The following is a 12,024-nucleotide window of genomic DNA, read 5'->3' as shown; positions in this document are numbered from 1 at the left end:
ATTAACTCACTAGTGATAAATCACACCCACCTACTATAGGTTATTGTCACATTTTTTTTAATATATATATATAATTCTAATATATTTAGTAATATAAATTTATGTCAAAAATATAGAGCTCTTGATTGAGATTCCACAGGTTCATACTTAACGCGGATATAACAACACAAGTACCTTGAAATTCTTTTTAATAAAATATTTCTAAATGCAAAAAGTTAAAAGCCACTGGAAATTGCCACGTAACTTCAAATAAATATATATATATATATATATAAAAACTTTTGGAATCTTCATTGTTATCTAATCTAATTCTCAACATTCTATATGAGAATTAATTAATAGTAATATAAGTTTTATGGGATTAAGTGGATGATGAGGAGATGAACCAAGTTGGTCAATGGAGTAGGTCTAAAATGTGTCAACATTAAGTCAACTTAATGAGTCCAAAATAACCATTAACCAAACATTTTCAAGTCGGCGGTTTATGCCACGACTTTGTATATATCTACATTTAAATATTCATTCCATTACATTAATTGACATGTTTAATTCGTATTTCTTAATTAAGTGCTTTTACTCATTATGTTTTAGTCATTTTTCATTACTCAAGAACCCACTAGAAGGACTCTTTCCATTATTATAGCCCTAGCCTATGGTTTAGGTTTTAGCAACACCTTTGATTTAATTATTATAATATTAAAGCGAATGAAAATAAAGAGTATTTTAATAACTCAGTTAGTATCAGGATATTTTCTTCCACAGTGGTCATGACTCATTTAACTTAATTTATTTGAAAATTTCTTTATTTTTTAATTTTAAAAGAAATCCGAAAATATTATACCGCTTGAATTTATTTATTAATTATAATCCTAGCATACACATATTATCAAAATTATATAAAAAAATAATTAATTTTTCAAATTTAAACCGGTTCTTCAAGCAAAACATTTTAGTTTTTTTTAAATAAATATAAAACTTAGTTTTTAAAAATAAAAAACACCAACAAAAATTGTCTCACTAATAATGTAATCAATCTTTTTGATAAAAACTCAATTTTAACGCCAACAAACCAAAAAAACACAATGTTTGAAATTATTTTATAAATATCTAAATATTAATAACCAAAATATCAAAATAGGGGACCCTCATCACCATCACCCACTGATAACAAAGCAATTAAATTTAGTTAAAAATAATAATAATATAAATATAAATAATTAAATTAAAAAAAAATCAAAACTCCTTGTGAGAGATTCCACTCCACTCCAATGTCACGTGATCTACGTGACCTTCCAACGACCACACCAGCTTTTCATTCACTCTTATCTTCTTTTTTTTTCATCTCATAATTATAAAATAAATAAATAAATAAATAATCACAATTTTTTTTTTAATTTTAAAATTTTCATTTCTATATTCCATTCTTATATACAAACACACCAGATTTTTCTTAAAAATAAAAAAAAAGAAGAAGATAATTAGGGCAAGAACCTATTGGCGTCGGCGTCCTCGCGGGCCTTAGCGCCGTTCTCAGCGGTGGCTGCGGCGGAGGAATCGGAACAGGCGCCACATCGCTGGCACCGAGACGGCGGGGCAACGGCGGTGACAACTAGGATACGGCGGCATGAAGGACAGGAAGAGTGAGAGCTAAGCCAGGTGTCAACACAGGCGACGTGGAATCCGTGGCCGCAGTGGGGGAGGATTCGGATCTCGTCGCCCTCGGTGAACTCGGTCAGGCAGATGGGGCACTCAGCGAGCTTCCCTTGGACGGTGGAAGCAGGGTCGAAGGAGAGCTTGGGGAGGGCGCGGAGAGCCTTCTTCTTGAGGCCCTTGTTAGGGAGAGCTGGAGGGGCGGAGGGATCGGCAGTGGCGGGTGTGCGGCGGAGCCACGCGCAGCGGGCGACAAGGGCGAGACCAACGACGCAAATCAGAGCACATAAGAGCGCTGCGAGGATCACCACCACGTCGGAGTCGACTGTGATCGGATCCGGTGAGTCCGGCGGCGGCGACGAGGAGAGGTTTCTGGTGGAGGATTGGAGGAATCTCGCGAGAGATCTCATCGGAAAGGTAGTAAGGGAGCGGTAGTGAGGAAGAAGGGGGAGGTGAGGGTTTGGGATTTGGGGGTGTTTATATAATGGCGGTTTTGGGGGTTGGAGTGAAAATTACGATTAAGGACAAGGGAGATACGGATTGACGAAAATGCCACTGGATGAGAGACGTGGAGAGTAGTGGGACCCACTGTCCTTGATTTTGTTCATCTGCGCTTTCAGTCTCTGTTTGCTTAACGTGGCTCCTCTCACGTGGTGCGTTTTGATTGCCTCTGTTTTTTTTTATTGTTATATTTATATTAAACATTAAATATATACCTTGGCTTTAATATTTTTTTTTTTGAAAAATTTTAAAAATAAACGTTGTGGCTTTCAGTTTTGCAAAAACAGAGACAACGATTTGTTTTTTTAATTTTTAGCCTATGTGATTTTTCTAGCCAAAAAAGAAGAGAAAGACCGTTAATTACTGTTTAACAATGTTAACTTACAAGAGTAAAATAGTCAATTTATTATAAAAAAAATTAAAAAAACATGTTTTCCAATAGATTGTTTGTTTTTTTGGAATTTATGTTTTTTTTGTTTATTATAATTTTGAAAGAGATTAATAGAATAAAAAAATATTTTTTTATGTCAAATTAGATGATTTTTAAATAAATTAACTATTTTACCCTTATGAGTTAAGAGCTTTAAAGGCTTGTTAACAGTTTTTACCTTTTTTTGCTAGCTGGGAAAAAAATATAGGTTAAAAACGAAAAAAAAACAAACCTCTGTCTTTTTTTTGAAAAATTGAGAAATCACAAGGTTTATTTTTGAAATTTTTCCTTTTTTTTACTGATAATTGGCTCTTGGAATTTTTTTTATTCACACTTGTCCTTTCAAATTTGGATATTCTCAAAAGAACAATTTTTTAATAGTTTATTTTGACATAAAAGTAGTTGTTGATAGGAATGTTTGTTAATTTTTTAAACGGAAACACATAATATTAAAGGAGAAGTCAAATATTAAACAAGAAAAACAAATAATAAAAGAAAAAGTAACATTAAGTGAAAACCTATGTTGTTACACGTAAACATGCAATATTAAACACAAATTATAATTATCAAATGGTAAGTAAATATTGCAAGATAAAATAAACTGATGGAATAAGCTGCTATGACGAAAAAAAAATGTATTGAAAAAAAGGAGTTGTTTGGGAAATTCAAATGTTAGAAGGGTTGTCCGGAAAGTTTTGAAATTTCTTATGGCTAAAAGTAATTTTTCCTTTTTTTTATTATTTTTTGAAAAAATATATTTTTTTTCTTTAAAACAAATACACATAAGTCTTGGAATGAGAGGTGCCAACTAGGATAAATAATAATCACTTAATATGAAAGTATTTACTGGAATGCTGACAAAAGTGTCCATAATAATAACATCCAAGATATTTATGTAATCATGCAATTTTAACAGAAAAAGACAATGACTTGTATAAGACAAATGGGAAGCATCAAGTTATTTGCTACTCAATGAATGAATGTATTAATAAAGTGGATGAGGCTCCATGAATGGAGAAAGACACAAGAGGATGCTACCATTAATGCTTCATGTATGTTGTTATTCTAATCAACAAGAAAAAATATTTGAGAATTAATTAAAAAAATGAAGAAAAGAAAATAGGTATTTGCATACACTTATATACATTATATTTTTATATATTTAATGGATTATGTTTAACTTGTGAATAAATTGATACAATGGGAAAGTTGAACTTGACCAACCTTGTCCCACTAGTATTATGAGGTAGCATCTCTTGAGGTGACCAATAGTAGCCAAGTTCTGAGAATTTGCAACTAGTAAAGTTGATGGGTCCATTCAGAGAAGAAAAGGCTTGAATCTTATATATTAGTAATTACTGTACTAGTTGTTTTATTAACTCAAATAAATTTACCTATTTAATTAATATATGAACAAACTATGTTTATTGTTTTAGTTGAATATATATATCACAAAGTTTCATAATTTCAATTGGTTCTACTCTTGAAGATGTGTGTAATTACTCTTTTTTTTTTTTTAATGATTTGAGATAGTAATTACTGAAATGTGTGTTAACATAGTGGTAGGGCTCCATGTTGGATTAGTACTAAATTTTTCAAAGAAAATGAGATGAAGATTAACTTATGGTGGATTGACCATATAAGAATCAAGTATGTTTGGATAGAGGGCACTAAGAGCAAAAGTGGGCCTATAACATCTCAGCCAGTGGCTTTTTAAAGCAATCTAAAAGGCAACCCTTGCAATGGGAGGTTGGATACCTAGCTAGCTAATTAATGTGTCCTAGTGATTCTCACAAGGGAAGGAGCTCAACTCTTTCCTTTTTTACTCTCACTTTGCTTTTCCCTCAATCATATGTATCATTATTATAAGTTCTTCATTAAAGACAACGGCCAGTCGGCCACTTGATCTCTTATTTATCTTAATCACTTTGTCTTTAATATTGTATAAATTTGACACTTGATCCCTCAAACATATCTCTTATTCATCATTAAAGACAAAGTTTGACATGAAGTTATATAATATTAAACCAAAGAATATTTGTATATGATGGAATCTTAAACATGGAGAAAGACATATTTTGAATCTCATTTACCAAAGAAAAGAACTGCTTGGAATCAGCCTTGGATAAGCCTTTGGAATTATATTTGCTTTGGATAAGAATATATTTCTATTCAATATTTGTACAGAAAGGGAGTTTTGAATATGACCATACATAGGTAAAATTTTTATTATTTTATTATTATTATGTATATGCAGTACTAGTATTTTGTTATGGGGAGAAGAGTACCAAGCAATGGATAGGGTTAAGTGATAAACATGAAGAGAGCTGGTAAGACTTTTTTGGTTATTGTTGTGAAAAACTCTCTAGTGACAATGATGCCAAAGCACAAGCAAGCATCAAAGTTTGCATTCATTTGCATCAGATAAGAATATGTATCCAACTTTGTTCCTTCTCCATTCATCTTATGTTGACTGTCAATTTCCTTGTACGTGCTAAGAAAGAACATGAGCACTAAAATCTCTCAAACATCATCTCAACACTCCATTCACTCCATCTATCCATCTACCCACATGTCTCAACTATTTGTTCTTTTATCTGAATCAATGTGGAAACATCAATGAGAGATATGCACTAAGTTAATCTTCACTTTTGTTGATGACCTGAAAGTGATTGGACAGTCACTGAACAGGCTAATTAACTAGTTGCTGCATATGAAGAAAAAGGTAAGGCTTTTGGAACCTAAGTTATCACTAAGGAAAAGAAGGATGAGATGCCCACCAAGAGGAATACAGAACCATGACTGAGATTGCACATTTGTTAATTTATTTCCTTCAGATCAAACAAAGCATATATACACAATAGTTAATCTTCTTGTGCTTATATAATTCTTTTCTTTCATATACATCTTTTGATGTAGATATAAAACCATATATGTATGTGCCTCATTATATAGGAACTAGGTACTTAAAAAATATATTATTTTGATTAATACATCATGTACGCAATTTATTAACTAGATAAATCAACCCTAACACTCCCCACTTTTATAAGCACCCCTGTCCCATGACTTGGCATGAGTGTGACAACAAGAAGTTCTCCTCTCTCCAACTTTAACTCCTTCACAAGGTCTTTCAACCCTAAAACTAGTCTCTTCTTCATCAACAGACCTCCCATGGCAACATCTTTCCTCCACTTCTTCACTGCCAAATGCTCAAACCTACCTGCAAAACCTATCTTTGATGTTCTTAAACCACCAAGAAAAACATCAAACCCAACATGCACCCTTGCATCAAACTCAATCTCATCCACCACCAAAACTTCCTCCATATTCATCTTCATCTTCATCTTTGGAAGCTCAACATTGATCTTCACTGCTGAATCTAACACCACCGGAAGCTCCACCAAACGCAAGCTTGACATCTCCTCTCCATCCCATAGCTTTGCAGCTGTTTTGTTACTCCATGGAATAGGTACTTGTTGATAAACATAACCAAGCTTTGTAGTATCAAGAACATCTCTGATTTTAATCCTCACTAACTGAAGGTTTTCATCCCAGAAAAGGAAGGAGGAATCAAGCCAATCAGTGTCATTAATGTAGTTCACACCAGTACTGTTGTTCCCCGGCAATGTCTTCCAAACCTCCCACATCCTATCAACATTAGAGTGATGACTATAAAATATAGGATCCCTACCGGCGGTGGCTAACGAGCTCATATCAAAGCCCGTCCATATATGTACATAAGGATGCGGTGCCATTTCAACAGTGCCAGGGTTCCAAAGCTCATCACCGCCAGCCCGATATGGCCCTCCGAGCAAAAGCCCAGCTGTTTTCGCACTGGAGACCATTTGCCGATACATTACTTCAAGATTTGCCTCAATTTGGCTACTGATGTTGTTGTTTCCTTCATTGGTGGAGCCATAGTTTAGGATATTAGGTGGCTGGTGATTTTGCACTCTCGTGTTGTCAAAAAGTGAAGAATTTGGATCAGTGTACATGGTAGGAATTCCCATCCCTTCTGGTGAGTCCCAATTCCAAAACGGCAAGGCAAAACTCTCATCGCCGATCAATTTTCCGAGGATCTTCTCATGGAAGTAGAGATACATCCGGTGGAAGGGGATAAATAGCCATGAACTATGCACTTCAAGAGTCATGTTAGGGAAATTTGATAGGTTGTATATGCCTTCACAGTAAGCACAGTGTACGTTGGCTTGTTGCATGAAATTCCATGGGTGGTTCAATGGCAAGCTTCTCATCAATCTAGTTGCATTTGCATACTTGAGGATATACTCTTTGGTTACTAAATGTGCGGCAGGGCGCACTCGAAGAGCTCCCGTGCTCGGGAGCTTGAAATCAACTATGGATCGTGAGTTGATGAGGCAACAGTTCGCCGCAAAGAAGGGCTGGCATTTGGATAAGTCCGGTGCTCCTATCGGCATTGCTGCCACATCAGAGACGATGTAGATCAGACATATGATGATGCTGATGAGAATGCTCAATTTGATGCGCATTTTGTATTGATTCAAATACTCATTTGGTATTAATTAGTATTTATAGTATAAATTTCGATTTCTTCAATGCAAGTCACCTTTCAAGTGAATTGTTCTAATGTTTTGGCAATATTGCATGGATCGATGGAAACAAGTTGTTGCTTTTGGAGTGATGTATATGATATGACAATTTATACAAGGGACAGAATATGTTCATCAGTTTATGTTTAATTAGATCTCCTTGTCTTTAATTTGGTTGTCTAAAAGCAAGTTGAGGCATATGATATAACAATTAATACAAAGGAGAGCATCTTGAATATGTTCATAAATCATGAAATTAAATTTGTTCACACCCCTTGTCTTTAATTTGGGCGTCTAAAACCTAGTTGAGTTGGTTTCCGCTGATTCTTAAATGTGAGCAAACCTCTTTAATTATATGTTTGGACCTTTTATTTTGTTTTTTTTTGTTGTAACTATAATTCTACAGAAGATGTACAGATAGGTCAAAAATATTTCGATGAAATTGTGTGCACCACCTTATTTGTTTAATGTTCTTTCATCTATTGATAATATTTAACTTCAAACCTTGTTTAATTTTATTTGTCGTTTCTGCTTTTTGAACTTTGTATTACTCTGTTTCTCTTTTAATAAATTAGTGGTTTATCCACCTTATTAGGAAAAAAATAGTACTTCTTTGACATATTAGATTGATTCATATATTTGATTATTATTTTTATACTTATCGAATTTATTTTTGATACTATAACATTCTATATTAATTCTTTATAACTCCTTTAGGTTTGAAGTTCCACATAGACAAGAGAACGAATTTTTAGAATTAGAGTTGCAAATGCAGCCAGAGCTCCAAAATCAAATAAACAACACTAGAGTTGCAAATGCAGCCAGAGCTCCAAAATCAAATAAACAACACTTTAATCCTTTCTTCTATTTTGTAAGGTTATTTGATTAAGGAGGTTGATTGGTTTATAAAATTTTACATTATAGTTGTGGGCCTCACCATTTTAAAAAAATTATAATATTAAATTCTGCTGTTAAGTTTATTTATTTATTTATTTTAATGTTAAATTTTATCTTTAAGTTATTTTTTTTAAAACCTTACCCACCCCTTCACCTCCTTCTTAGTCTTTTCATTTAAGAAAAGTTAGATTTAGCATTTTTCCTTGATTACGTGTGGTGCCGGGATGAGGAAAAGGGAAGGATCTCACCATCACAAGTTTGGCTGATTCACTGTTATTGTTGATGTAAGCATCCTCTTCCTCGGATCTTTGAAAAAAATTGTACAATTGTTAATGTTGGGTTAAGGTTCTAATTTATTTTGTTTCTCCTCTTCCTATGATTGCTTGTGACATGATACTAGTTAGGGTTAGAGTTTGGTTTGGTGAGAATGTTGATTTGATTTAATTTGAGGATAATATTTAGAAATTTCTTGTTAGCATATCAGAGATCCCTCTTTAATTTTCGGAGGCCTAAAGACTGAATTGGGAGGAGATCAAAATATGAAATTTGCAGATCTTAATCTTAACTAGTTTACTGAAAAATTTCAGAATTTTTGTAGTTGTATCATGTAAGATATAAGCTTCAAACGCAGATGACATGGTCAGGATTTCTATGCAGCCTTAATCCATTTTTGATTTATTTCATGATTTGAAGTTCTTATTTAGATTTAGATTTATATAAAAAAGTTTTAAAAGATAAATTTATCTATTTCTGCCAAATTTTAGAATTTTCACCCTTATAATTTGTGAGATATGATCAAATATCTGTAGATGTGCTCAATGGCATTTCTGCAGAAAGCATGAAGATTGATTAGAGAATTTGAGGAACTTAGATATTTAATCCGGACTCATGTTTAATATAAAAGTTGTATATCTTGATGTTACCTAAATACCTGAAAATTTTCAAATTTTATACGGCTATATTTTATGAGATATGATTTTATTAGTAAACTATATTGGATGGGATGTTTGTGCAGAACATCAAGAATGATGGGTATTTTTGATGGTCATAAAGATTGAATTTTGTAAGGTTAAAAATAGAAAGGTTGTTTATTATTAAGTTATCTGATTGTCAGTTAAGTTTCATTGCTTTTAAAGTTTAATATTGAGAGATATACATGTTTGAAAGAGATGCTTCTGAATCACAAGTCTGCAAAAATAGTTGGAGATTCAATTGAATGGTATGCATTGAGTACTGCTCTAAACCATGTGAATTTTGGATATGTCATAGCCTTGGCTGTCTAATATTCTTAGAATTTATAATTTTATGATTTGGGAAAAGATAGACAAACTTATGGTTGGTTTCGTACTCATGGGTCATGATAGAATTTTAATATGATCATTTCGAGTGGTTAAATGCTATTATACCCTTGGAAATAATCCAATATTTCGAAGAGCAAAGCGATAGCTTGACCTTTTTCATTTGTATCATTCTTTCAATTTTCTTGCTTTTATTAAATTGGTTTTTGATATCCTTGAAAATTATTCTGAGGAAACTTGTTCGATTTGGGATTTGGAGTTTTTCGCCCTTAAAGGAAAGTACCCACATATAAATGATGCTATATATATAAACTTGAATTTTTTTTTGAGTTTTCCTTTCCTTCAAAAGTGCCAAAAAGAAAAGAAAAAGATATTATTATCATTATTATATATTATTACTGCTGCTTGAAAGCTTTGATGTTTAACATTATTATGCTTATAATTTTTATTTTTATTTATTAAATTATGTATTATTGAAATTCACTATGAGATATTTTGTTTTCTTAAATAAATGGACATATTTTTAGTGAAATTGGGATCATTTGAATCTTGGTATTTCGACTTTTTCGAATGTTTGATAAGAATTATTTTGACACAGTACTCGTAGTCCCCAAATTAACTTTATAATAACCCTGCCATTGAGGGTTAAACACTGATTTTGTCGACATGTATCTTGATATAGAAACTATAGTTTCACACCATTCCGTCGGTGAAGAATAACGGCCTTTGATAATTCTAGCTCAGGTCATCGAGGGTAAACAAATGATCTCTGATATTCTGGCTTGGGTCACTGAGGGTAAATATATGAATTATGTTATTTTGTTTGGGCAATAATTGTTTGGGGGACCTATATGTTTAGTTTTTGACATTTGTGTTATTTGAAATAAATTTAATTTCTAATTTTTTATTTTGATATATTATGATTTTTGTAAATGATCCATATATTTTTAGTGAAAAACTTACTGGCCTGTTAAACTCATAATCTTGTTGTTGAATTTTTTTTTTTAGATCAAGAGTGATTAATGCAACAGACATCTTAGTGAGCTAGCGAGAGATTGTGTTCTTGATCATTTGAGTTGTCATTTTGTTTGTGTGAGTATTTGATTTATGTATAGAACACTAGCTTGTATTTAAAGTTGAAATTTTGAACTTTGTAAATTTTTGATGTTGACTTTTGAAATTACAGTTCTGTTAGATTGTTTGTTCTATTTTGGATCAGGTTTTGAGGCCTTATATGTCTATTTGCAAGGTGTACGGCCGTTTGTTAGCTTCCCGAGTCCATGGACCGGGTTCGGGGCGTGACAATAGTTTGGAATAAGATTATTGAGAATATAATTATCAAGTTATATTGATGGAATATGTACAATTTTTGTTTAAATTATCAATAATATAATAATATGGTTGGAATATAATGTTACCATGATTGGTGCCACGCCCCGAACTCGGCTCGGCGGTGGACAAACGGCCGCGAACCCACAGGGCAGAAACCCCTTAATTAGGCACGCAAAGCCTAAAAACCTGCTTCAAGCAAAACAATCTAACAAAGTCATGAATTATAGATAACAAAATATATCAACTTCCAAATACAACTTCAAGGACTATGACAAGGTAGAAAATACAACTCAAATACACTGGAGGAAAAAAATACTCAACAACCCGCTAAACTACAACCCTGAACTTTCTTCTGATCTGATAACAATTAAGAACAACTTAATGAGCTTGGGAGCCCAGTAAGCAACCACTAAAAATATTGGGATCACAAAAAAATTCAATAATTTTTAAAAACATACAAAATGTAACATAATGAAATAAATATCAAAATGAAACCCAAAAATTAGAAATAATTCAAAACATATTTAATTTACCAAAATAACGAGCATATAAGTCCCTCAAACATCGAATAACAAAACAAAACATCAGAATTCATTTATTTAAACCCGAGTTAGATTTCAGAGCTCATAGGTTTACCCTTGGTGACCCGAGCCAGAATATCAGAAGCCGTTATTCTTAACCAACAGAACGGTGCGAAACTATAGTTTCTATGTCAGAAGTATGTGTCGACACGGTTAGTGTTTAACCCCCAGTGACAGGGTTATTGTACAGTTAATTTGGGGACTACGAGTTTCTATAACCAAAAATATGTTGGGTCCAAAGTCATCGTCAACGCAATAATACTGATATTTAATGATCCCGTTTTCTAACAAAAATTATTCCAATTATATCAAATAATCAATTATTAAGTAACAGAATAATCCACACAATTTTTAAAGAAAATATTTAATCTGGAAATAGCATTAAAATAAAAATATCATTTCCCAGCAGTTCAAGTAAATAAACATAATTATGAATTAAATAAATAAACTAATTCAGGAAAAGAAAAATCATGATTTCATATTTTCCTAAAATATATAGAGAAAGAAATAACAAATATGATCCCAATTAATAGAAAAATCCTAAATAAACAATATATCATAAATCAAATAAACAAAATAATAAATATACTAAACTACAAAAGTGATGGTCAACATAACCACAAAAGTCAGAACAAAACTTTTGAATAGTATAGGAATGTTTTTTCTTCTAAACTGTAAAATCCAAATTAATTAGATAATTATGTAAACCATTATCAAAAATAAAAAATTTGTATATACATATATATACAGATTTACATGTGGTT

At 32.3% G+C, this 12,024-nt stretch overlaps 2 protein-coding genes across 2 annotated transcripts; both read right to left on the bottom strand.

Annotated features, from left to right (window-relative positions):
- Nucleotides 1-1,382: 1,382 nt before the first annotated feature.
- On the bottom strand, nucleotides 1,383-2,099 carry LOC120249954 (RING-H2 finger protein ATL8-like). Its single transcript, XM_039258668.1, has one exon. The coding sequence runs from the start codon at nucleotides 2,058-2,060 to the stop codon at nucleotides 1,479-1,481; it is 582 nt and encodes a 193-aa protein (XP_039114602.1). The 5' UTR covers nucleotides 2,061-2,099; the 3' UTR covers nucleotides 1,383-1,478.
- Nucleotides 2,100-5,529: 3,430 nt separating this feature from the next.
- LOC120284170 (polyphenol oxidase, chloroplastic-like) lies at nucleotides 5,530-7,092 on the bottom strand. Its single transcript, XM_039290963.1, has one exon. The coding sequence runs from the start codon at nucleotides 7,090-7,092 to the stop codon at nucleotides 5,593-5,595; it is 1,500 nt and encodes a 499-aa protein (XP_039146897.1). The 3' UTR covers nucleotides 5,530-5,592.
- Nucleotides 7,093-12,024: the final 4,932 nt, after the last annotated feature.

This window comes from Dioscorea cayenensis, chromosome 19 (genome assembly GCF_009730915.1).
Source record: "Dioscorea cayenensis subsp. rotundata cultivar TDr96_F1 chromosome 19, TDr96_F1_v2_PseudoChromosome.rev07_lg8_w22 25.fasta, whole genome shotgun sequence".
NCBI lineage: Eukaryota > Viridiplantae > Streptophyta > Magnoliopsida > Dioscoreales > Dioscoreaceae > Dioscorea > Dioscorea cayenensis.
This window is presented reverse-complemented; position numbering and strand designations above follow the sequence as displayed.